The sequence below is a fragment of the Phoenix dactylifera genome, unplaced genomic scaffold (genome assembly GCF_009389715.1).
Source record: "Phoenix dactylifera cultivar Barhee BC4 unplaced genomic scaffold, palm_55x_up_171113_PBpolish2nd_filt_p 000184F, whole genome shotgun sequence".
Taxonomy (NCBI): Eukaryota; Viridiplantae; Streptophyta; class Magnoliopsida; order Arecales; family Arecaceae; genus Phoenix; species Phoenix dactylifera.
Genome location: NW_024067713.1, coordinates 613,714 through 639,563, shown reverse-complemented (window position 1 = coordinate 639,563; position 25,850 = coordinate 613,714). Strand labels below are relative to the sequence as shown.

At 41.1% G+C, this 25,850-nt stretch overlaps 4 protein-coding genes across 6 annotated transcripts; 1 reads left to right on the top strand and 3 right to left on the bottom strand.

Moving 5' to 3' along the window:
* On the bottom strand, nt 1–4,507 carry LOC120105058 (protein ALP1-like). Of its 3 annotated transcripts, XM_039117123.1 has the most exons (3): nt 4,095–4,500; nt 768–1,532; nt 1–624 (listed from the first exon to the last, which is right to left on the bottom strand). In XM_039117123.1, exons 2-3 carry the CDS (start codon nt 1,528–1,530, stop codon nt 161–163), a joined length of 1,227 nt encoding a protein of 408 aa, XP_038973051.1. In that variant the 5' UTR covers nt 1,531–1,532; nt 4,095–4,500; the 3' UTR covers nt 1–160. The 3 variants fall into 3 exon arrangements, 2 of the variants coding, with proteins under 2 accessions (XP_038973051.1, XP_038973050.1); XM_039117122.1 differs by lacking the exon at nt 4,095–4,500 and having other exon boundaries at nt 768–2,317; XR_005507423.1 differs by lacking the exons at nt 1–624; nt 768–1,532 and adding an exon at nt 2,577–2,864 and having other exon boundaries at nt 4,095–4,507.
* Nucleotides 1,777–2,518, bottom strand: LOC120105045. Its single transcript, XM_039117092.1, has 3 exons — nt 2,501–2,518; nt 2,337–2,409; nt 1,777–2,213 (listed from the first exon to the last, which is right to left on the bottom strand). The coding sequence occupies exons 1-3, from the start codon at nt 2,516–2,518 to the stop codon at nt 1,777–1,779; spliced, it is 528 nt and encodes a 175-aa protein (XP_038973020.1).
* Nucleotides 4,508–10,214: 5,707 nt separating the features above from the next.
* LOC103717782 (F-box protein At5g07610-like) lies at nt 10,215–11,360 on the top strand. Its single transcript, XM_008806295.1, has one exon. It carries the CDS (start codon nt 10,215–10,217, stop codon nt 11,358–11,360), a length of 1,146 nt encoding a protein of 381 aa, XP_008804517.1.
* Nucleotides 11,361–15,471: 4,111 nt separating this feature from the next.
* On the bottom strand, nt 15,472–18,818 carry LOC120105057 (40S ribosomal protein S3a). The gene is made up of 7 exons (XM_039117121.1): nt 18,712–18,818; nt 18,569–18,616; nt 18,389–18,494; nt 16,500–16,637; nt 16,236–16,421; nt 15,921–16,121; nt 15,472–15,792 (listed from the first exon to the last, which is right to left on the bottom strand). Exons 1-7 carry the CDS (start codon nt 18,720–18,722, stop codon nt 15,697–15,699), a joined length of 786 nt encoding a protein of 261 aa, XP_038973049.1. The 5' UTR covers nt 18,723–18,818; the 3' UTR covers nt 15,472–15,696.
* Between the last annotated feature and the right edge of the window lie 7,032 nt (nt 18,819–25,850).

The window sequence follows — 25,850 nt, the reverse complement described above, 5'->3', positions numbered from 1 at the left end:
TTAATCAAGGATTGCACATAGTTAATATCCATCCTCTCTAACTTTACCTTGTTCATACTTTTTTACATTGTTGACGTAGTAGCAACAAAAATACAACGAACATTCATGTTTGGTCAAATACAAAATAAAACAACATGTGGAATTGCACTGCACTCAGAAGTCAACGAGCTATAAGTTGAGAAGCAATATGATCACGCAGAATATCCATCTCACGGTTACCCAATATTTGGCTTTGCTCTGCACTCAGTTCTTCCTGTGGTTCATTAATCTCTAAACAATCAGAAGGGAGTAGATCCTCATTATCATCATAAGGCTGAAACTCCAAATCTTTGATTGCATGATTTCTAATAAAATTATGAATAGCCATGGAAGCCACCACAATTTGGACTTGTTTATGATAAGAAAAGTTGGGCATGGTACTCAACATTCTCCATCTACTTTTCCAGCATCCGAATGTCCTCTCAATAGTGTATCTCAGGGAGGAATGTGCATGATTAAAGATTTCATGCATACCCTTTGGTTGACTTCCACGTCGAAAATCTGGTAAATGATACCTCTCCCCTTTGTAAGGCCCCATATATCCCAACATGTGAGGATATCCTGCATCCACCAAATAATATTTACCTGCATATATATATATATATATATATATATGAGTTAGTATTTTAATATATTTAATGAAAGTTAAAAAAGTATACTTGCGATCATAATATATTTAATTAATATGCATACGTCTATATTATAATATATTTAATTAAAATGCATACCTCTAGGTGGGTGTGGAAATTGGAGCTCTTTTCTGTGTATAGCATCTAAAAAAATACGAGTATCATGAGCAGTACCTTCCCATCCAGCACAAACAAAAGTGAAACGCATATCAAAATCACAACAAGCCATAACATTTTGTGTAGGAATCCCTTTTCGGCCAATATATGGTACTTGTTTGGATGAAGAAATTTTCACTGGTATATGGGTGCCATCAATTGCTCCAATGCAGTCCTTAAAATAAGGCCACCAACGATGATCATTGCGGATTTTACTTGGAATATTTTTGAACTCTTTATCCAGCGGGCTAATAATATCCTTGGACATCCTTAAAACAACATTTAAAACATGGGTGAAATATCTACTAACTGTTTCTCCGGAATGTTGAAATCTTTCTTGAACCATCCTATTCCCAAACCCATGTCCTAGAATCATCAAAAACATAGACACCAGCTTCTCAACAGGAATATATCTAGAAGCCTTTAAACCATATTTGATTTTCAATTCCATGCACAGATTAATAAATACATGTTTTTCCATTCGAAATTGTTGTTGGCATCTATATGGATTGCCATGTAAAATTTCTGATACAAACTTGTATCCGGTTTGATAAGAGGTCCTACAAGGCTCCTTTTCAATATATTTTGTGTAATATTCAGTAACCATACCAACAGTTGCAGTTAGTAGAATATTATAATTATCATCATCAACTATCTCATCTTCACTGGAATAATTCTCCTCAGAACTATTGTCAATGCTGCCCATACCTGTAGAAAACATATTATGCAAAAAATAAAACATCTGTAGCAAATAAAACAAATGATATATAAACATATAATGCAAATACATATAATATCACAAAATCATAACATCTATAATATCCATAAAATCAATAGCATCCACGATACATTATCCAAGAGATACCACAAATACATATAGTCCATCATCATTCTATAATAGAAGTTCATAATTAAAACTACAAAACATATTGCCATAATAGTACGTCAACAACTACTTATGTAAGTTTGACATTCGCTTGAGCCATTCAATTCGAAGATTGGTATCTCGGAGTGCCATAAACATCTCTCGATGTTCTCTTTTAAGGAGCACCTCAGCAGCAATCAAAAGCAGTTCAGGTTGTGCTACCATCTCAGGCATCATATGCACTACGTCCATCACCTCATCGATACTACGTCCAGGTTTATCAATCATCTTGGATGGCACTGTACTTTTCTTCTCCACTGCATCAATAAGACGACTCAATTGCTGAGATAGTTGTGCAGCACCCCCAACCTTCTTGCATTTCTTATCATGCAAAGTAGAGCTAACTCTTTTCTTTCCTCTCTCTTGGATAGCATCAGATGCAAGAGTAAAGTTAACATTAAAATTATCAGTGGGAACATCATCAATTTTATACTCAATCATATGATGGTCCTCATCTGAGTCACCTAAGCCCTCAAATGTATCATTATTAACCCCATCCAACCTCTCATATACTTCAATTGTGTCCTCAACATCCTCCTGCACCAGTAAAGCTGGTGCCTAGGCCCCCTCCCCAGTGGCACTAGTACCTCTAAATAACCTATCCAATTTTATGGCATGTTGTAGACCACGTTCTCGAAACTTAGCTGCATCAGGAATCTCCTGCAAGTTAACAATATATAGTTGTCAATAGTAGTTTATAGGTTAGTATAAAAAATCTTACAAATATTAAACTAGTGGCACGTGTACCTACAATTTTTTTTCCCACCATGCATCTGGTGCATCTATTGTATTTCTAACAGGATCCCATCCAAGTCCTGTTTCCTTTCCCACCAATTTCATCCAAATGCTCCAATTTGCTTTCAGGTTATCCCACTTATTTTTAAATTTTTTGTAGTCATATTGATTTCCAGTCTTCTCATTGAATTTCTTAATTATATTGGCCCACCCTAACCTATTGAAATGTGTTCCTGGGCGATTACCAGCTTCAACTTCACCAATACATATATCGATAAACTCCTCTATCAATTTTTCATTCCAAATGGCCTTCCTCTTCTTCTCATCTTGGGTTGATGGACCAGCAAGGGTATGTTGGCTCTTCTTAGACATTTGTTCTTCTTACAATGCAACAACAAAGACATGAAACATTTTGTCAATCATAAGTCATGATTTCATCCATATGAATAAAACACCTTGTAAAGCATATTAGAAAAACAATGAGATATTAGACAAGGCATGCAATAAGAGGCAATTATTTGATAGAACTATAAGCATTTTCACCAGCTTGCACAGTTCTTAAATGGATCTCAGGCTTTACTGGTTTCGTCTATGTTCTTGACCATTTTTGGTCAAGCTAGTCTTCTTAATAGAACTCTATGTCTAATGAATGTCAATTATTTGATAGAATCAAGGATTTGATGGATGGCTATTATGATACTAAATAAAGAAATTGCCATTACCATGTATAAACTTACTCTTCCCATTCCTAACTAGGTAGCAGCATTTTTTTCAATATCTCAGGAAAATTTTGCCTACGTACCATGATCTCCTTTCTTTTTAAATTTCAACTTCCAAATCTTGTAGGACTCTCTTTCTATTGGAAATAAGATCAGATTAATAGGAACATTTATTACCTTATTTATCTCCAGTATCTCGATTTTATATTGTAAATCCATTAGCACCTACAGGTTCTTTCCTTTTAGCTCTCAGAACATGCTCATATGATTCTGTAATAAATATGAAAATTGATTATTTCTGAAGGAATAAAAGTAATAGCGCACCGAGATTTCTCTTAAAAAAATTGTGAGATTGTTTGGAAATTCCCAATGCTCGGATCATGAAGACTAAAGTTTGAATCATGTAATGGTTACGTTGTATGCACATTATTTGTCAGATTAATAAGGTCCAGGGGGCATGTCTCATAATTACGATCGAGATGAATGAGAGGGATGGCATCAGTAAACTATTTCACTAAATTAGAAAACCTGTGCCTAACTGCACTATAAACCTGTGCCTAACTGCACTTTGTTGCTTGCACTAACTACGCTCAGGCCAAAACATATTACATTGTCAAGTTCCCAATATTAGCCAAATACGATGTTGAGTGCCCAATATCTTCTTGGCAATATTGGAAGTATTAGTAACAATAGTATGCACCACTAAAATGACAATAAGGTGTAAGATCTTTTAATTAAAACATGCTTCAATATTCATCAAATGTCCATTCTTGGAATCACTAGCAGTGAATTTTGTTGAAGAATGACAATGTAAGTAGTAATTTGGACTTTAAGTCAAAAGTATAAGCATAAAATATTTTGGCTAATTAAGAATAAAAGGAGTATTCTTACTTCTTAAAGCTTCAAAGTGCAATGGAGATTGCAAATTTCTGAGCCACTAGGTGATAGTACCTGACAGAAAATGATTCAATCATAAGTTAGAAGGCAACAATAATATTACCAAACTCCATTAAAATTCTAAATACAAATCTATCTTTCTCTCTGTAACAGAGAGAGGAAAAACTTGGTCCACCCGAAGAGAGAGGAAAAATTTGGTCCACCCGAACCATAGAGGGAAATCTCTCTCTGTAACAGAGATTTCTCTCTCTGTTCTCTCTCTCTCTCCCTCTGTAACAGAGAGGGAAAAGAGCTCGCCGTCCACCAGAACTCCCTCCCTGCAACAGAGGGAGGATCTCGCGGTCCACCGTGGACCGCGAGATCATTAAGCGTACAGAGAGAGGATCTCTCTGTGTTATAGAGAGAGATCCTCTCTCTCTGTAAGGGGAGGCACCGTGGACCGTGGTGGTGCGGTCCACGGTGTCGCGGCTTGAGCATGGACCGAGGATCTCTCTGTAACAGAGAGATCCTCCCTCTGTCTCACCCGTGGACCGCGAGAGAGGAGGCATCGTGGACCGCAATGCTGCGGTCCACGGTGTCGCGGCTACAGCCTGGACCGCGATGCCGTGGTCCAGGGGTGGTTCTTCGTGGTCCATGATCAAGGAGGACGGGCCGCGAGGTGATGATTAAAAAAAAAAAAAACAACACATTGATTTTAAAGGTGCAGAGAAGGATTAAATTTTTTTTATTCTAAAATGTTGTTCAAGGAATGCATACAAAAATTAAAAAAAAAAATACCTTCTCTTACGGAAAGAACTCTGACGGCTAGGGTTCTTGGCTCAACCAGATTTTTTAGGTTTATAAAGGGGCAAGCTATGTAATTATTAGATTTTAATGGGGGCATTTTTGTCAAAAATAGAGCTTTCCGAAAAAGCTGAAACAGCTTCCTCCCAAAAGCTCCAAATTGGAGCTTCTGCCAAAAAGCTGTTTTCAGCTTCCCGCAAAAGCTGAAACAGCTTCTTGGAAATTTTACCAAACACACTTTTTTCCCCAAAAGTACTTTTGGAGGGCCAGAAAGTGCTTTTTGGCTCTCCAAAAGCTCCCCCAAACAGGGCCTTAGTGATCTTCAGATCTTTCATAGAAAGGCCACCTCTATCCTTAGCTAGTCAAATGAACATTCCAGTTGACATGGTGGTAACCATTCCTAGTATAACCCTTATCACGTATAAATTTTCAGAACCCAACCGGCTTTATCAAGAATAATATCAGGGATCCAAGAGCATGTAAGCCAATGATTAGAAACAATATTCAAAATATTGTTAGCCAAAAGGTAATTCTGCCCACCCAAGATAAACTATTCGACTTCCATCCAGCAAGCTTAGCCTGTATTTATTACTGGAAATCAGCACAACTAAGCCTGCCATCAAAAATATCTGCACCTAGATGCATAGAAGGGAAAGGGCCAATCTACATGCGAGTCCTCTAGACACCATCCTTTGACCCGTGCCATATAATTTCTATAGGAGAGCTCTCTAGTGCAATGGTAAAATTGCTTCATCGTGATCTGAATATTAAGAATTTGAAATATGAAAGCAGTTTCCCTATATACAAGAGCAAAACCGTATATCTTTAACCCTTCTCAGATCCTACAATTATTGAATGGGGTACCTTTTATATAACATCTTATTTGGGTGGGTTGTCTATCTAGTATGGTTGTACTAGATCTAATCGTAGACCAGTGGATCCAAAAGCTCCTACAGGTCTCCCTTTGGACCGTGTCCAATCCATGATTGTATATCTAGATCAGATCAGCTCATTTCAAGATATGTCCTAGCCTCACCAGCACGTAAGAGGAAGATTAAAGAACTTTCATATTTTGGCCTTTTCCTGTTATTTTAAGTCGAACCATCCTCGATCATTTCGCCGTATTCATTGTCTGCCATCACAGAGGAAAATTAAAAAGGGGAACTTGCTCAGCGGTCCATTTATTGACCGAACTTTAACATTAAATCCCTGTTGACCGGTTGTTTAACAACCGGTCCATATATATTTTAACATTGCTTTATGGGACAAAAATGCCCCCGCCTCTCCCATTCCCACCGAAGAAGGAGAAGAAAAAGGCAGCCGCCGGCCACGGCCCACCCCCTCCCGCGCCTGCCGCCGGCCACGGCCCACCCCCTCCCGCGCCTGCCGCCGGCCACAGCCCGCCCCCTCCCGCACCCGCTGCCCCCTTCCGCGCCGCCGAAATTACCTCCGCCCCCACGGTGGGGAGGTGCCAAAGAAGAGGAGCCGCTGCCCCCCCCCCCCCGGTGGCCCCATCCTGCGGCCGCCACCGTCCGACCCCCTTCCGTAGCTGCCGGCCTCGCGAGAGGAGAAGGAAGAAGAAAGAAGGAGAAGGGAAGAAGAGAAGAAAAAAAAAAGAAAAAGAAAAGAAAAAAAAGAAAATGAAAGAAAAAGAAGAAAATAAAATAAAATAAAAATAAAAATAAAATTAACTGTGTTCCTAGACAAGTTAACTGTGCTCACAGACAACTTAACTGTGTTCACAGACCTGGAGTCGACCCCTTAACAGCACGAGTCGACCCCTGCTCACCTGGAGTCGACTCTCAGGCTTTCCTAGACAACTTAACTGTGTTTCCAGACAAGTTAACTGTGTTCCCAAACAACTTAACTGTGTTCCTAGACAACTGTGTTCCTAGACAAATTAACTGTGTTCCTAGACAAGTTAACTGTGTTCCCAAACAACTTAACTGTATTCTTAGATAACTGTGTTCCTAAACAACTTAACTGTGTTCACAGACAACTTAACTATGTTCCTAGACAACTATATTCCTAGACAAGTTAACTGTGTTCCCAAACAATTTAACTGTGTTCCTAAACAACTGTGTTCCTAGACAAGTTAACTGTGTTCCTAGACAACTTAACTGTGTTCCCAGACAAGTTAACTGTGTTCCTAGACAACTTAACTGTGTTTCCAGACAAGTTAACTGTGTTCCCAAACAACTTAACTGTGTTCCTAGACAACTGTGTTCCTAGACAAATTAACTGTGTTCCTAGACAAGTTAACTGTGTTTCCAAACAACTTAACTGTATTCTTAGATAACTGTGTTCCTAAACAACTTAACTGTGTTCACAGACAACTTAACTGTGTTCCTAGACAACTGTGTTCCTAGACAAGTTAACTGTGTTCCCAAACAATTTAACTGTGTTCCTAAACAACTGTGCTCCTAGACAAGTTAACTGTGTTCCTAGACAACTTAACTGTGTTCCCAGACAAGTTAACTGTGTTCCTAGACAACTTAACTGTGTTCCCAGACAAGTTAACTGTGTTCCCAAACAACTTAACTGTGTTCCTAGACAACTGTGTTCCTAGACAAATTAACTGTGTTCCTAGACAAGTTAACTGTGTTCCCAAACAACTTAACTGTATTCTTAGATAACTGTGTTCCTAAACAACTTAACTGTGTTCACAGACAACTTAACTGTGTTCCTAGACAACTGTGTTCCTAGACAAGTTAACTGTGTTCCCAAACAATTTAACTGTGTTCCTAAGCAACTGTGCTCCTAGACAAGTTAACTGTGTTCCTAGACAACTTAACTGTGTTCCCAGACAAGTTAACTGTGTTCCTAGACAACTTAACTGTGTTCCCAGACAAGTTAACTGTGTTCCCAAACAACTTAACTGTGTTCCTAGACAACTGTGTTCCTAGACAAATTAACTGTGTTCCTAGACAAGTTAACTGTGTTCCCAAACAACTTAACTGTATTCTTAGATAACTGTGTTCCTAAACAACTTAACTGTGTTCACAGACAACTTAACTGTGTTCCTAGACAACTGTGTTCCTAGACAAGTTAACTGTGTTCCCAAACAATTTAACTGTGTTCCTAAGCAACTGTGCTCCTAGACAAGTTAACTGTGTTCCTAGACAACTTAACTGTGTTCCCAGACAAGTTAACTGTGTTCCTAGACAACTTAACTGTGTTCCCAGACAAGTTAACTGTGTTCCCAAACAACTTAACTGTGTTCCTAGACAACTGTGTTCCTAGACAAATTAATTGTGTTCCTAGACAAGTTAACTGTGTTCCCAAACAACTTAACTGTATTCTTAGATAACTGTGTTCCTAAACAACTTAACTGTGTTCACAGACAACTTAACTGTGTTCCTAGACAACTGTGTTCCCAAACAAGTTAACTGTGTTCCCAAACAATTTAACTGTGTTCCTAAACAACTGTGTTCCTAGACAAGTTAACTGTGTTCCTAGACAACTTAACTGTGTTCCCAGACAAGTTAACTGTGTTCCTAGACAACTTAACTGTGTTCCTAGACAAGTTAACTGTGTTCCCAAACAACTTAACTGTGTTCCTAGACAACTGTGTTCCTAGACAAATTAACTGTGTTCCTAGACAAGTTAACTGTGTTCCCAAACAACTTAACTGTATTCTTAGATAACTGTGTTCCTAAACAAGTTAACTGTGTTCACAGACAACTTAACTGTGTTCCTAGACAAGTTAACTGTGTTCCTAGACAAGTTAACTGTGTTCCTAAACAATTTAACTGTGTTCCTAAACAACTGTGTTCCTAGACAAGTTAACTGTGTTCCTAGACAAATTAACTGTGTTCCTAGATAACTTAACTGTGTTCCCAAACAAGTTAACTGTGTTCCCAAACAAGTTAACTGTGTTCCCAAACAACTTAACTGTGTTCCTAAACAACTATGTTCCTAGACAACTTAACTGTGTTCACAGACAACTTAACTGTGTTCCTAGACAAGTTAACTGTGTTCACAGACAACTTAACTGTGTTCACAGACCTGGGGTCGACCCCTGCTCACCTGGAGTCGACTCTCTCAGGCTTTCCAGAGAGCTGTTTTTTGCCTGATTTCAGGGGTCGACTCCAGCTCTTTAGGGGTCGACCCCAGCTCTTCAGGGGTCGACCCCAGCTCTTTAGGGGTCGACCCCAGCTCAGCATAAGTCTACAATAATTTTCTAATAACACTTAACTGTGTGCACAGTCGAAATAACTGTGTTCAGGGGTAGAATAAGTGTGTTCCGGGATGATTTAAATATGTTCCAAGCTTATTTAACCGTGTGTCATGTTAGATTAAGTGTGTTCCAAACTTATTTAATTGTTCCAAGCTTATTTAACTTTATTTTTATTTTTTTCTTTTTTTTTTTTCTTTTTTTTTCTTCTCTTCTTCCCTTCTTCTTCTTTCTTCTTTTTTCTCCTTCCGCGAGCTGGCGGCACACTGTTAAGTTGTCTGCGAACACAGTTAACAGGACTGTGCACACAGTTAAGTGTTCTTAGAAAATTGTTGTAGAAGTGAGCAAGTCGACCCAAGATTTTCACAAGTCGACCCCAGCAGAGCAGGAGTCGACCCCAGTTCAAACTTTTTCTTTTCTTTTTCTTTTTTTCTTCTCTTCTTCCCTTCTTCTTCTTTCTTCTCTTCCCGCGAGGCCGGCGGCGCCGGAAAGGGGCTGGGCCACGGCGGACGCTGGAGGAGGGCAGGCCGTGGCCGGCGACAGCCGCAGGACGTGGGACGGCGCCCTTCTTCCTCTTCTTCGGCACCTTCCCACCATGGGGGCAGGGGCGGAGGCATTCCCGGTGGCGCGGCCGCGGGAGGGGGCTCGGGAGGAGGCGAGCCGGGCCGGCGGCGGCCGCAGGAGGGGGCAGGCCGCGGTCGGCAGCAGCCGCGGCTGGGAGATTACAGTTTGGAAAGTCTCTGAAATTCTTCTTCGGAAGGATGGGAGATCATGAGGGAAGGGGCATTTTCGGTATCTTATTTCAAAATAAAAGGGGCTCAGGGACCGGGAATTACAGTTTGGAAAGTTTCTGGACCGGTTGTTTTAGATTTAATTAACAAGGACTTTTTGTTATAGTGGAGTCTTTAGAGGGATGGGAAAGTCAATTACCCAATTAAAAACCTTTCATCTTTGTTACCAAACGAAAAAAAAAAAAAAGAAAAAAGAATGAGAGCTTTCATCCTTTGGCCTTTTTCTGCCATCAAGTCAACCATCCTCTACTATTTTGCCGTATTCGTTGCCTACGATCACAGAGGCTTCCTGGAGACAAGAGGCAAAGCTCCTTCCGTAGCTCTCCCAAACTGATAAGAGGATTGATCCAGCCGAGAGAGAAGATGGCCTCTACTAGTAGAAGAAGGAATCGCCCTGCAACCAAATTAACGGAGGATGTTGTGGCCGAGATCCTCTATCGACTGCCTGCGAAATCCTTCTTCCGATTCCAATGCGTCTCCAAGTCATGGCTCGCCCTCACCTCTGACCCTTTCTATCAGAGCAAGCTCCCATGCACTGTGTCCGGTCTCTTCTACAACGTGAGACCTGCACTCCCCGACCGGTCGCCATTTCTCTTCAAGAGGTCGACCAGCGCATACATCAAACTATCAACCGTTTGCACGCTTGAACCTACGCTCAGCTTCTTGGCACCTCCTGAAAATATTCGGATCGTGGACTGTTCCAATGGTTTGATTCTCTGCAGCACATGGAATCCACGTTCACTTCTCTCTACATACTTTGTCTGCAACCCTGCCACTAAGAAATGGGCTGCTCTCCCTGAACGTTTTGGAAGACTTCGAAAACTAGTGCTGGCTTTCGATCCCCGACGCTCGCCTCACTACCATGTCATTCACTTCAAGAAAAGTCGGGGATCAACCGAGCTTGAAACTTATTCATCCAAGACGGGGAAGTGGGGCGAGTGCCAACCACTGTGGGACAACGATTCCGTTCGAATTCTCCGCTCACCGGGGGTCTACCATGAAGGAATTATTTACAAGTTAGCTTATACTCACAACCTTCTCATGGCAGTTTATCTTGAGAGAGAGGTTCATCGGAGGATCGAGCTACCAAGTTCCACGGACCACGGACACATGAGGTTTTCCCTTCAGAACCGATGTATTGGGCTCTCTGGGGGTTACCTGCATTATGCCCATAAAGGTAAAACTGAACTGCAAATTTGGGTTCTCAAGGATTTAGATAATAACCAATGGATTTTGAAGCATCGTGCTGATATCAAAACCATAGTTGAGATGAATCAAGGTGAGATGGCTCTGCATCAGTTATCCCCGTTTTCCATTGGCTACTTTGATATATCGGCATTCCATCCGGATGGAAATATTGTCTATCTACAAGTTCTTCGTAAACTCTTCGCCTACAACTGGAACAATGCTCGCTTGGAAGAGGTTTGTGCCTTCGGTCATGGCCGCCTTCTAGGTCTTTTTGTCTATACGCCTTGCTTTTCGGATTGCTTCAGAAATGATGGTATTTAATGCATTGGTGATGATGGATATTATGCTTTCTGTTTGCTAGGATTTGCAATAAGGGTTGCAAGATATCATAATTAATGTATTGTATTTTTCTACTATTTATGTTTTTTCAGTTGTCTGCAGTGTGAAGAACTTTCTGGTTTGTATGATTTGAACTTATCTAGTTTTCTTGTTTTAATTATTGACATATTCCAGAGTTATGAGTTCTAAAACACGTAGTTGCTGCTCCATTTTCGAATTCAACATGCTTGTGTTATTATTATCCTTCATATTTGTTAAACATTTACAGTAAGATGCTGCTTTTCATATTATTTCATGCTTCAATATATTATCAGGGTCAGTCATGCTTCTATATATTAAGCTTTTTACACTATCACGATTTGCCCCACTCATCTAATCGCATTTGCCTTTGATTTTGATTTAGAAGGATGGATTTATTTACCCTTTCACTGAATATTTTGCAATTAGAGAAGGAAAAAGATATTATTTATGGGTTGTTTGGAATCCTACAAGTGGAGCCATATGCAGCTCAAGTTGCAAGTGCAAGCCAATTCACTTGTTTGGATGCCTATAACTCAAATTGCATAATAAGTTGAGTTACTCGTTGGGTTGCAACTCCAAGTTATCTTGTAGTAAGTCGATTTGCAATCAAAATAGCTACGAAACAAGTTAGAGCCACTTGAGTTGGTATCTTATTAAAAAAAAAATCTTCTCCTCCTCTTCATATCTCCTCCCTAGCCTTGCTCCTGAGTTCCTTCTCGCCACTGCCTTCAATGCCACCGCGAGCTTTTGCTACCTTCGAGAGGCTACCATTGCCTCCTTCTCCTCAAACTTCATTGCAACATGTCTCTCCACCTCCTCCTTTCTTTCCCTTCCCTCCTCTACCTTCGGGAGGGCCACAACCACCTCAGATCTCCACCGTGTCGCTCTTCTCTTCCTCCTCCTCTACTACCTCCTACTCCCTCCGCCCCTCTCTTTCACCTTCTCTGATCTCCTCAATGCCTACACTGCCTTCCACACTTAGGCCTCGTCACTTGCGGCTTCGATACTAACTTCATATAGAACACTATTATCTCCATGTATATCGAGTGCTCCAACTTGGCATCCGTTCACAAGCTGCTCAATGAAAAGTTTGTCAGAAATATATCTTTTCCCAAACTCTCCTCCAAGCATAAGAAGTGAGCATCCTTGTAAGTCAACTATTATAGCTTAAGTTGCAATACGACTTAACTTGTAGTATAACTTCAACTACAGAGCTCCAAAGAGGCCCCTAGAGTGACAATTTTGGAAGGAAAGAGGGAAGAGTCGAGCCCCTGCCATATTCCTCTCTTTCACTTCCTTTAACCTCTTCGGATGAACGCCCACTCCCCTCACCTTCCATAAGGCCACATGTCATGTTCAACATTAAAGTAGCCTACTAAAATTTGTTCTAAAATGGGTTTGAACCCTGGCCATGTGTATGGCTCCAAAAAACACCGACCACCCAACCAAAATTTTAAGCATCGAAATACATTAAATTAAAGGGTTTTTACAAATTATTTCTTAAAATCTTGTTTATTTGCCTAGTAATCATTGTCCTTTTCATATTTATATAAAATCCTTATAAAGTTCTCCATTTATACAAATCAGTTCTTCCGCTAATCTTCATTGACCAAACCTAGTTAAGGGTTTAGAAGGACAAAAATGCTCTTACCTTAACCATGAATGGTTCTTAAACTTGGTCTCTTCTTTCTCACTTCATCTTCTTCCATACTTTGCCCTCTTCTCACTCAAGACGGGGCTATTTTGGGGACCATCAGTGTAGGGGCATAGGTTAAAGGGATCGGTTAAATGTGAGAATCGGAAATGATTATAAGTAGAATATTTTGTTATCATCTAGTTAATACAAGGGATGCATAAATAGAATGTTCCACTATCATCTATTATTTACTCATCCAATGGTTTCCGTGCGTGAGACCATGAGGGTGTATGATGGGATGATGACTTTGTAGGCTTTCCTCGTCATCATTCACAACAAAGAGTAATGTAAAGACCTGTGCGAGTGTGTATTTAGTCCCACATCAGTTATTCACTGGATAGATCTTGGGTACTTATACAAGATCAAAGAATTCAAATAATACCTTTTGGCTAGCCATTTTGGGTAAGATCCTACATTGTTACAAATGGTATTAGAGCGGACCTAGCCCATAACCTATATGGACTAGGGGACACTGCGACACGGATCCATTGGGATTGACCACGAGCTGATCTTGGTATTTGTGATTAGATTTGAATGGATTTGAATTCTTACCACTATCACCGGCGAGGCAGCGGACGATGGGCCGCCAGTAGAGTTAAGAATCAGCTCACGATGTAAATCCAGCAATTCAAACCAATATATATATATATATATATATGTGTGTGTGTGTGTGTGTGTGTGTGTGGGGTGATTCAAGTACAGGGACTTTTTCCTCTATTGAAGACTAGCTAACACAATGATTTTGACAAGGATTTGTGTAGGTCAAATCCAACCCATATTTGATTCGGTTCCAAAAACTTGAATACAGGTCTAATCAATAACAATCCTACATCAGATTAGGTTTAATTTGTTTTGAAAATTAGGTCGAGAATAATGCAAAAATAACACCAGGAAGAGCATCTTGCAAAAATAAGCCCATCAAATGCAGTGTCAGCAAGAGGGTTTTTTTTTTCCTGCGTCCAAATGTTGAAATGGGTAGTTGGAAAGTAGTCACGGTGGGGTGCATCCATTAGTCTACGCTTTGGCCTGTGCTATAATAGCAAAGATTTATAAATTTGTATAGGAAAGATTTGCTGCCATTGAAAGAAAGCTGGATCTGGGCGAGTTCGGTGGATTACAAATCACAAGCTCCACAGCCCGTAGAATATCGACACCCCCTGCCAATGGTCCACCCTATTCCTTACCATGTGCATCGTAATTGCAAGGATTTGTGGATACAGACACAAGTCAAGCGGACTCAACCCCTCGGATTAGTTGAACATGAAACTCTTTGATTAGTTAAATATGTTCTTCAGATTTATTTCGCTTCAAGAATTTTAGTTCTTGTGAATATCTCTGAATGATGTGGTGCCGTATAGTGATCCAAAAATAGCCAGTTAACTATCGTACATCTCATGATTACATTTGAAAGTTCTAATAGAGAATGCTGCCCACATCAGCTACCGTGGCATGTGTGGATTAACAGAATATTTTGTGAAGCCTTGAGAAGATTCTAGGAGATCAATTTATGCAACATCCTCCGAGTCAGAAACACACTAAAACAGACCTGCTTGGTAATGAGCCGGAGAGGTGGAAGCAATCAGGTCGGACAAGATACGCAGAGGGGAGTTGATGGCCCCTGCCCTCCGTGATATGATATAAATTGGATCAAACTGAGTTCAGATGTTTCCCACAACCAGTAGAGAACAATTTGAGCTCGTTACCATATATATTGAATTTCAAAAAGGATGCAGAATTCATCAAGCTGCCTTCTTACAATTTATCAGAACTAGAAACACAAGCCTGCCCGAAAACATTTCAGGTGATTTCACTGCTTTTGCAGCTTGTCTCGCATACCAACAATCAGGCCAAAAATAAAGTCATCAAAAGAGGCGTAGAAGATGATGGTGAGTGACCATCCACAAGTTTACCCAAAAAAACAGGGCCATCCACACATTGAGTTGCACACCTCCACCAGCAAAAAGAATAAAGCAGGGTAGAGAGTGCCCATACAAAAGCATTAGCTTCAATCCTTGATCTGACCTTGGTTTTCCACTTTCCCAGCTGTAATGGGTGATTAGATATCTGAGTAGAAAACTAACCCTTCAATAACTGCTTGCAACAACCATGGTCGACGCCACAGAGCAAATCAAGCAGGGAAGAATTTGGCAAACCCATTGTCTGCTGCATTCATGTTTTATTTACTGTCATATTAGCATACCCAAACACAGGTTTGCAAACCAATAGCATGCATTCATGTTTTATTTACTGTCATACTAGCATACCCAAACACAGGTTTGCAAACCAATAGCATGCTTCTACGCAAGAAAATCAATTGTTCATAGATAGCACAACCAACAAATCGATGACAAAATTGACATCACAAGAAAAATCAAATAAAAAACTTAGAGAAGCAGTCAGAATTGATTAAGCATATTTCACTATAGTGCTCCAAATAAATTAGTTTGGTCACCAATCAACTCAAACAGAAAATGCAGAAAGCAACTATTACCTATCAGAACTACCACAAGTCCATACCATCCATCCACTCTATCAATGGCTGGCATTTATCTTCTCAAAAAAGAACCATTTCTTAAAAAGCAAAACTAGAGCCACATTCTCTTAGGCCCCAACAACTTCTGGTTCACCTTCCATGGGGACATCATCTGCAGGCCTCTCAATCTTAACACCCACATCCTCCTTGTAGTCTCCATGAACCTGCAAACACCAATAGTCAAAAGAATTAGACAACAATGTAAGCTTTCTACTCAAGCTCCAAATAAAATGGCATTCTACAATTGCAGTGGCACAGACACAGACTGCATAGAGAGAACGATAATGAGTACCTCCATGAGCTTCCCCAGATCAAATTTTGGGGCCTTCAGTATCTTGACCTTCCGAATGAACACATTCTGAAGCGGGTAAATGCTCGTTGTAGCTTTCTCGATCTCCTTCCCAATGACTTCAGGTATAAATTTCTGTACAAGGTCTTTCAGATCACATGACGTGGCTTGGTTGACCATAATCTCTCTCATCTTGCGGCGTATCTGAATATAATACAAAAAATGAACTATTACACTTCTTTTTGGGTAAACTTATTACTACTTCATAAAGATAATGATTCGCATATAACTAGGGTTGAAGCCCAAAATGTTATTTACCTGCCGGATCTGGCTAGTTTGAGCATAGCAAGTGCGCTTGACCTGATTTGGACGTCTCTTGGTAAAGCCAATACAGAACATCCGCAACGTGTAACTATCAGTGGTCTTCACATCAACATGAGCCTCAATAAGAGTCTGCCACTTCCGCACTAACGACCTAAGCTTGTCAGTCGTAAAATTCATGCCCTGGAAGGGATAATTATAAGGAGATGAATAACAAAAAATATTACAGTTATGAAGCTACCACCCAAGTAATGCACATACCCAGAAGTTTGTGAGGACATTTTTCCCTTGAACATCCTCTGCACGAAGCCGGATCTTTCTGTAAGCCTGGTCCTCATCATTCTGAAGGTCCGCTAAAGAAACTTCGAACACTCTGTGCTTCAGACCCTCAGATGCAATCTGGATAATGAGGGGACAAAACAGTTTAAACATGACCAGCTACCAGAGAATAACAAACCAGGCATGTACGTGGCAATGGAAGAGATCTGTCACAGGAGTGAGTATCTAGATGATTGATTCCTTAGGGAATCATAAGAACAAAATTACCCTAGATGTGTATCACAAAAATAACATTTATACACAAGACTGATGTGTGCAGTGAGTGATGCACAGATCATCTCAGATCATCTCAGCTATGGTATTTAAGAAATCACAGCCTGCTATAAATGACAGGATGTCAATAATTACAGTACTTATTTTTCTAATCCAATAGGAATCTGTCTCTGAAGTTGCTAATTGGCTACATCAAATGAGATTCAAACCAAGCCTGAGCATAACCAGACAAACCAAAGTGTGCTGAAATACAAACAGACAAACAGACAGAAATACAAATTACACACCAACCAAGAACACCATTTTTAAAGAAAAAAAATCTCCCACAACCAGCCCAAACCCTCTGCATGCCCAAGGTGCACAAGCACACCCCTAAAAGATCAGAATGGCCTGTCCAAGCCCCTTATCTCATATTACTACACAAACAAATCATACAGCTTCGCACACTGTTCTCATCAGGCACAACCACATCCCATGCGAGATTGCATCTTGACACAGGAACTAGACTCATGGTAAACATAAGTAACTTGAACTAGTACAGGTGAACAAGCAGTGAAGAAAGGATCTCTAGAAAATTGGGGATGCAAAAGCTCATACAAAAGCTTCAACCACTAAGCTAAACTTGTTATAAGAGGAAAAAAAAATCTCACCTATTTGGCAAATGGTTTATTAATTAATTCTTTTAGAAGTGCCATTCTAATGTCATAGATTTCAAAAAAACAGAGCTACAAGTGTACCGATATTTTAATTAAGCTCAGTCACCATAAAATCTGCAAGCATGAATGTCAAGAAACAGATTGGCAGAGTGAGCATGAAAGCAACATCCAAGGTAACTATCCATAAACAAAAAGTGGATCATCCAAATTACAATTTGCACGATCACAACAACCCATATAATTACTCTTGCTCACAGGGTCATTGATCTGCAAACCCCTGTTCCACTAGCATGTCTAATTGCCTGTACTTGAATTTGCATGAGTGTGAGCCTGCTGATGTCTTGCAAGCAAAAAAGCAACCTGATTAGAGCCTATGTGAGAACAAAGTAGTCCCACGGTTCTACCATGTTCGCTTAATCAACATTATATCCCGCCAAAAATGCAACCCATAACATCTTCCGAAAAAAAATATCAAAAAGATACTTACCAAGTACGTAAACGAAGTAACCATCTGGCATTAATTCACCCGCCAAATGAAGTACAGAGCTTTCATGAAATTATAAATAAACTTAAAGGAAAAAAAAAGAAAAACAGATAGGCAAATTCAAATGCAAACAAAAAGAACCTACAGAAGAAACAAGATCTGAATGCTCAAACATCATATCAAACAATTTGTGCAAAAGATCGATGCCAAGGACTCACGGCTCAAGTTATAAATCTTTAGACTGAATCCAAATATCCTCATTTCACAATCTCACACCGTTCTTTGTTCTCTTTCAACCAAAGACTAACTTTATAATTAGGTAAACGCTAGCAAAAAAAATTTTTTAGACATCTTCGAGACTCAACACAACAAAAACAATACACACAGAAGTAGCGGAAGAATATTCTATGAACAACACTAAAAAATATCAATCAAGCACGAAAATAATAATGACTAACCTTGGTACCCTGGGTCCTTGAGACTAGGGTTTTCCCGATGTTCCTCACGTTGAAGACTGAGGGCGCCTTGATGTCGTACCAGTCCTTCTTCGAGAAGGGATCAACACTGCAATAGATTAATCAAATCATAATTGAGCGATAAAAAGAGGAAAAATAGGAAAGGAGTTGACATTAACGTACGCCTTCTTCTTGCCCCCCTTCTTTCCCTTGGAGATCCTCTTGTTCTTGCTGAAAGGATCGGAAACGGATATAAAGAGATGAGAGATTGAAACACAAAGCGAAGAAAAATAGAGGAAAAACGGAGGTAAGGATCGCATCCTCACCCGACCGCCATGTCTGCGGTTGCTGCCGCTGCTCCTCCTCCACGATAGGGTTTTCGGCGCCACGCAACGAGAAGGGCGAAACTCCTTGCCCTAGATCCCCCTCTTATAGCCGCTAGTAGGGCTGCACGGGTCGGATCGGACTCCCCCAGACCTTACCCGGTTTCATATTCGGGTGGGGCTTTTGGACCCGCCCCAACCCCCCTGAGCTGATCAGGTCAGATGGGGCCGGATCAACCAAACAAACTAAAAAAAAAAAGACAAAAAAAAAAAAAAATCATGTGGATCGTCCAAATCAGGTCGGGATCGTATGATCCCAATCTAATCTAAAATATTTGGATCCACGCCGGACCAATTTAACCAAATTTGCCATTCCAATCAAATTTTTAGTTGTTCTTTTTTTAAAAAAATTTGCATAAAAATCTTTCTAAAAATTTAAATTTATATAAATATCTTTTAAAAATTTATATTTATTTTTATCCTCATAAAATATTGTTTTTACACAAATGCCTCTAATATAACGGTTCTTCTAACACTATTAATAAAAATTATATTTATTTAAAATAAAAAAGAATTTTGAAATTACTTTTTTGTCTCCATCGTGATCGTCTTATAAATATTTTTTTTTTTTGCACATCTATCCATTAAGAGTATTTTAGTCATTTTAATTTGAAACCGTTAATTTTTTTAACAACGTTAGATTACATGGGTATATATGCAAAAATAAGGATGGAAAAGGATAGAATAGTAAAATAAGTGTTTTACGAGAGTATACATGTAAATATTAATGGTACGTCTTTGTGGCATGGATTGTTAAACGATACCACTCTACATACTGATCCCAATGATGTTTCAGCAGAAACTCCTACTATCCACTAGTAATGACAAGGGTGAGTATAGTTGCATGGAGATTCGGGCTCATTGTGTCAATTCAAGACCTCACCCAAAATGGTAGCTGAAAGGAGTTATTGGGGTTTATTGATTCTGTATGAGTATCCAAGATCATCACATACTTTCTCCGTTTAAGCCTTAGCGTCCTTGCCAAGATAAGATCCAAATCCATGCAAATTCAATCTTAAACACTATGATCAGCTCGTGATCAGCTCAATATACATGTGTTGCAATATCTCCTAGTCCATGTAGGTCACATACCGAGTCCGCTCTGATACCATTTGCCACAATTCAGGACTTCATCCAAAATAGCTAGTCGGAAGGTATTATTTGGATTTCTTGATTCTACATAAGTACTCAAGATCTATCCAGCGAATAACTAAGTGAGACTAAATATACCTGCATGGGTCGTCACACATGGTCCTGGTAAAATGCTCACGGATGATGATTGCAGTCTATTGTGCAGTCTGGAAGATCCCCTTGTTTCTGAGAGATGCGTCGATAGAACCAAGGGAAGCAGTAGCATAGGTGTTAGCTTGCAAGGAACAGTTAATCAGCGGCACTGGACTTGCTAGCAGCCCACAATGGCACATCTTTCTCGGAGTTGCCATCAGCATTAGACACTAGAAACTTGGAAGCAAGACAGGCTGAAGGATGGTATATTTCGATTTCCATATTGAATCCAAGAGCTTAGTATTTGGTGATGTGGGAGGATGTGAATGGCAGCAATTTTTCTTTCAACGTCAACCACAGATTATTGGTTAACATGCAGGGATTAACTGATTTTTCATACAGATATTTCTAATGTTTTTTTATCTGTGTTCTGATCAACATAGCTTCTTATCTTTTATGATAATATGAAGATCCTTATCAAACGGCTTCAAGCTATCAAATGGCTTCTTGTCCCCCCTCCTCCTTGTTATGGAAAAACTGACAACTGATATGATTTTCGCCCATAAAAAAATTAGAGAGATGCATGCAGAATGCTCTCAGAAAGCCTTCAAAAAGTGATACATTGAGGTAGCAGTTTGTTGAGTTTGCTCTGTTGGCTTTACATTTGTAGAAGGTGGCAGGTGTGATCTTTCATGTAATGTAGACAGTGCTGCAGGCGCTTAAGCCCTTCAAAGATTTATTTTACAAATTAGGCTACATTATTACAAAATAAAATATGCACCAAATGAGGATAAAAGAATATATCTTTTTGCCTTTATTATTGGGAGCTGATTAGATGCAATCTCATTTCGTGAAATCCACTAAATTTAACATACAAAATTCATACACCAACATGTTTATCTATGTATCTATTAGGGATGCTCATTTTGGCATTATGATATGAGATAATGAATCACATAGGTAACTGAAATCTACATTGGTGATTATAATTGAGGTGCAAATAAATGCCAATACCTGATGAATCATGAACACAAAGTCATCTTGTTATAGTTGTGGTTGCATAGAAAAACTTAAGCGAGGTGTATTTGCTCAGAAAAGAAAATAGATTTTATGTAAATGGTTGGCAGTGGTATGCAGTACCGGTCGGTACCAGTGGGTACCGGTACCGGTACGTCAGTGTCGGTACCCCTGACATACCGCATATCGTACCGTACCGACACTCGGTACGCCTATGCTAGTGTGGCACTAGTACGGGGTCCGGTACCGGTACGGCGAACTTTGGTTGGCACCAACACAAATTGACTTGAAGGACAGAATGAGAAAGACATCAACAAAGAGAAAAAATGTTTTCTTAATCTCTAAATAACCAAGCCTAACATAATTCCAAGGGATCAATTAACCTCTCCGTTTCTTCTATGGTCTTCAAAGGAATACATGCACTACTATCTACAGCAAACATTCCTTTTTTTTTTGAATAATAATAAAGAGTCTAACAGACCCTCCTACCTGAGACCTTTATTAAAATCATACCAACACAAACTGTACAAAGAAAATAAAAGAAAAACAGAGAACAAAGAGCAGAAAAAAAGAAAAGAAAAATAGAAGAGAGAAGGGAAAGAAGGAAGCTATGATCCGGAGCAAGAAAGGATAGCTTGGAGAAAGACAATCCATTTAGCCTGGGTCTGCCTGGCTGCACATCAACAGTTCCACCCCCAGCATCCTAGAGAGCCTTAAGGAGGACACTAATTGTCACGCCCCGGACCTGGATCCGTGACACGGCCGTGCTATTGCCGACTACCGCCCACAATAGCACGCAGCCTCATACCTGGGTAACAGGGTAGTCAAACCAACTAAATCTTTTCATATGAAAGCATTCTTAATACAACATGCTGGTCAGTACCCAAATATAGAGCTTCTATGTAGTTTATGTACACAAAAGTATACTTGCTTTACCCCAAAAGAAAGAAGCCCTGATACCAAATTAACGTGTCTCTGGCAGCTATCAGTGATGAGAATCTGAAAGAAAAAGTAAATAAACGGATATGAGCTACACGGTTCAGTAGGTAATCATACATAATCTTACCGGATCGAACATAATGGTAACCATGTTTATGCAGGATTTGAGAAGCTGACATGCGTATTATCTCACAATTTATCATGGCAAAATATGTATGCTTGGAAAACAAAGCAGTATTTTCATAAAACATAAGAATTCATGCGATTAGCATCATTAAAGGAGATAGCGGTTTTAGCAAAATACAACATTTCATAAGGATATATTCAAAAACCCGTTGTAAAACAATGTATGCTTTGGCCAGGCACGTTCATAAATGTCACGGCCCGCCTTCGCAGGGCACGTGACTATCGGGCCTACATGAGGGGGAAACACGGGGCTCCCCTGCCAGATGTTGGCCGGTTTCGGGGCTTCACGCAAGCGTCCTTCACCCCTCACCGATTTTGCTTCTCCCCAAAACGCATCTGCAGGATTTGGAAACACCCGCCTCATATACCCAGGCTCTGAAATGAGCCTCATGATCATGCTTCAAATATCATTTTCATAAAGTATGCATATGAAACTGTGCCCCCGGCATGCCGTGGTCCATTCTCTCGGATGCTACTGCGAAGTCCATTCGGCCACTGGCGGAGCCAGCTAGTCATTCTCGGCCACTAGCAAGGCCAGCGAAGTTATTCTCGGCCACTAGCAAGGCCAGCTCAGTAGCATCTTTGAGCCCATTATAGTGCCTCTTGGCTAGCTAAGACTTTATAAACTTACATGCATGATTAAAATATCAGCATCATCATGTTGCATACATAGCCATAGCTTCTGAGATCATGCAAGTTACTTATGCATTGTAACATATCGTGCATGAAACATATATACTTAAAATAAATGCTTAGGAAACATTAATAACATGACATGATCCATAAAAGGATTAGACAGGTTACTTACTTTCTTCACAAATCATGTATACAATTCAAATTGTATGAAAAACACTGGTTCATCTTATAAAACGTAATACAAGATCTATGATAAGATTAAGACAGATTACTTACATCAATTCGCTTTCCAAATTGCTCAAGTCCAGGTGACAAATCCTTAATCACCTAAAACAACATCATAGGGTTTACATTATTCCCCATTTATTTATTATAAAATTTCTTAGTTCATCATATTATGAACTTACTTGCTTGGATCCCATCCAAGGATTTAGCCCAAATCCAATTTGAAGCCTTTGAGGTTCGATTTAAAACCAGATTGGGTCCACATGGTTTGATTGGGTTTTTAATTAAAGGATGGGGCCTCGTTTATAATTCAGTCCAACCTTTTCTAGCCAATTGGGTCCTCTGATTTGGTCAATGTGGCTCATTTGGGCCTGAGTCAGGGTTAGCCCAAGATCAATTCGATCTTCTGTCAGTTGAATTGGGCTTGAATTGGGCCTGATTCACAATCAATTAGGTCTGCTGAGACCAACTCAGCTTAATTGGGTTCGGACCCATTTCTAGTGAACTTAAATTAGCTCGGATTTTACCCAATTTATAGTTTGGGCTCGTCCAGACTTAGCCCAATCTGATTGAGCTCAGATTTAGACTTAGTCCAGTTTAATTGGGCTTGGGTTAGTCAAATTTGGCTAAACCCATTTCATTTTTTTTCTTTTTTTTTCTCTTTTCCTTCTTTTTTCTTTTTCTTTTTCTTTCCCTTTTTCTTTCCTTTTCTTCTCTTCTCTTTTTTCTTTTCTTCTCCTTCCCGAAGCTTCCTCTCCTCCTCTCTTTCATCCCGATCTCCCATTCCTCTTCTCCTCTCCTCTTCTTCTTCTTCAATCTCCCTTCTCAACCTCCCATATCCTCTCTCGCTCCCAAGCCCTCTCTCTTCTCTCCTTCATCTCTATTGTAACCCTCGCCTCCGGCCGGGACCCTCGGCTTTCTCCTCCTCCGGTCCTTCTTCCCCTTTTCCCTCTCTTTCTTCCTCTATCTTTCTTTCTTCTTTGTTTCCGCTGAAAACCCTAGTCTCCGACCCCTTTGTCCCCCTCCGAAACCCACTGTCTCCTCCCCTTCTTCTCCCGCAGGCAACCGGGGAGACGAGGCTCCCCCCGATCCACCAACCGAGGCGGGGTTTCCCCCCCCCCCCCCCGGTGCACCGGCTGAAGGGAAGGCCAGCCCTTCCTCCCTCCGAAGTGATGCCGGAGAGGGGAAGGGCTCGGAGATGGGTCGGGATCCGACTATACCCGAGAGCCTCCACCCGCTCCGTCCACGGCAAGGCATGGCCGGAGGGGATGAAGCCTCAAGGTCCGGTGAGTTCATTTTTCTTTTTTTTTTTTTCTTTCTTTCTTCTTCCCTTCTTCTTTTTCTTTTCTTTGGTCCTTCCCTCCGGCACCACTGCCTCTTGCCGGAGAGGAGGCAGTGGTCCGGCCGGGGCTGGCGGCCTTGTGGCCACGCCGGTTGCCGGCTCAACCTGACCGGCGACCCGGGGCTGCCCCCCGAGCCCTAGAGTAGCCGCAGCCGAGGCTGCGGTGCCCTGCAGGCGGCTCGGCCCGAGTGGTCATCGGGCCTGGCCTTGGGCCGCGGCCGTTCTCAGGCCGGTCCGGGTCTATGGGTCCGGCCCGTGACCCTTCTTCCTTCTGCCGGTCTCCTCCTCTCTGTCCCATAGTTGAAACAGAGGGGAGAATACCCCACAGAGGGTTTCTCCACTCCCTAAAATTTTATTAAAAGGGGGCCACTTACCTGGATTTTTGCCGGTTACCGTTGGGCAGTTCTTCCCCCTGGTAGTCCCTCCTTCCTCTTGGAGCTTCAGGGCTCCTTCACCTTCGGCTCCAGGGCTTCGGCTCTCTGTGTTCTAAGGGGTTGTGATTTTAGGTTACCGGCAGAGGCTTATATAATTTGTTTAAGGGATGAGGCTTCCTCTGAGAGGTCCCATCCTCTCCTTTCCTCCTTGCTCCGGGACTGACAGCTGCCCCCCCCCGGTCTCAGGCGCGCCGGAATCGGCTGCCAGTAGGGGGGTTGAGGTGGCGGCTCCAGGTTCTGCATGGCTGGGGGTCCCTCAGTGAGGTCCCATCCCCCCTGCTCTCTTAGCTTCGGGAGCTTCCAGCTGCACCCCCCCCCCCCCCCCCCCCCCCCCCCCCCCCCCCCCCCGCTCTGCCGTTGCGTCTGGCCTTGCCACGTGGGGCGTGAGGTGGCCCTCCCCTGTCGGCCAGTTGTGGCCTTATCCTTTCTCTTCTCAGCATGAGGTGGCAATCTCTTCCCGGTTGCCACTTTGATAGTACTGCCCACAGTAAAAATTTGGGCCCAAACCTCTAACTGGGCCTATTTCTTATTGGGCCTAGTAGGTTGTGGGCCCGGACATTACACTAATGATATTGCCCTGCTTCTTCTGGAATAGCCTGGAGTTTGTTTGCCACCGAAGGTTCGAACAAACAACGATAACTAATTGGTCCCAGCCATATCTGAAAGTTCTTGAGACCCTCGTAGACATTCAGGTTATCCACAGGGATAGTAGAGATGGGGTATCTCCCCTAATTCCTAAACATGTATTCACTGCAAATCAAATACTTTCACTGAAAATGCAATGGAGGAACAAATGCGAGCCTGTTTCGTTACACCAAAGATTTCTTGTCCAGCTTATGTAAAATCTTCAGTTGTTACCAGTCCACCATTATCTCAAGCTTGCTTTCTGGCAAAGGGACTTCCTGGCATTACAGGCATCACCTGCCAATTTGAACATAGTGATCTTTTCGCAGGCCATTGGAATTCAAATTATTGATATATAACATCTATGGTTTACCAGCATGTACTGTTGGCAAGAGTAGGTCTCCATCAGTTTCAAGATAATGGCTTGGAATATAAAAGCCTGCTTTTTAAGATGA

Excerpts from the sequence above, each read along its gene's own strand:
- LOC120105045 (XM_039117092.1), bottom strand. Across the intron at positions 2,214-2,336 it reads ATTGGATAGGTTATTTAGAG|GTGACTCAGATGAGGACCAT; the intron begins GTACTAGTGCCA and ends TTGAGGGCTTAG.
- LOC103717782 (XM_008806295.1), top strand. The coding sequence starts at position 10,215 with ATGGCCTCTACTAGTAGAAGAAGGAATCGCCCTGCAACCAAATTAACG.
- LOC120105058 (XM_039117122.1), bottom strand. The coding sequence starts at position 1,614 with ATGTATTTGCATTATATGTTTATATATCATTTGTTTTATTTGCTACAG. Across the intron at positions 625-767 it reads ATTTCCACACCCACCTAGAG|GTAAATATTATTTGGTGGAT; the intron begins GTATGCATTTTA and ends ATATATATGCAG.
- LOC120105057 (XM_039117121.1), bottom strand. Across the intron at positions 18,495-18,568 it reads AAGGGGGGCAAGAAGAAGGC|TGTTGATCCCTTCTCGAAGA; the intron begins GTACGTTAATGT and ends AATCTATTGCAG. Across the intron at positions 16,422-16,499 it reads ATGTCCTCACAAACTTCTGG|GGCATGAATTTTACGACTGA; the intron begins GTATGTGCATTA and ends TATCCCTTCCAG.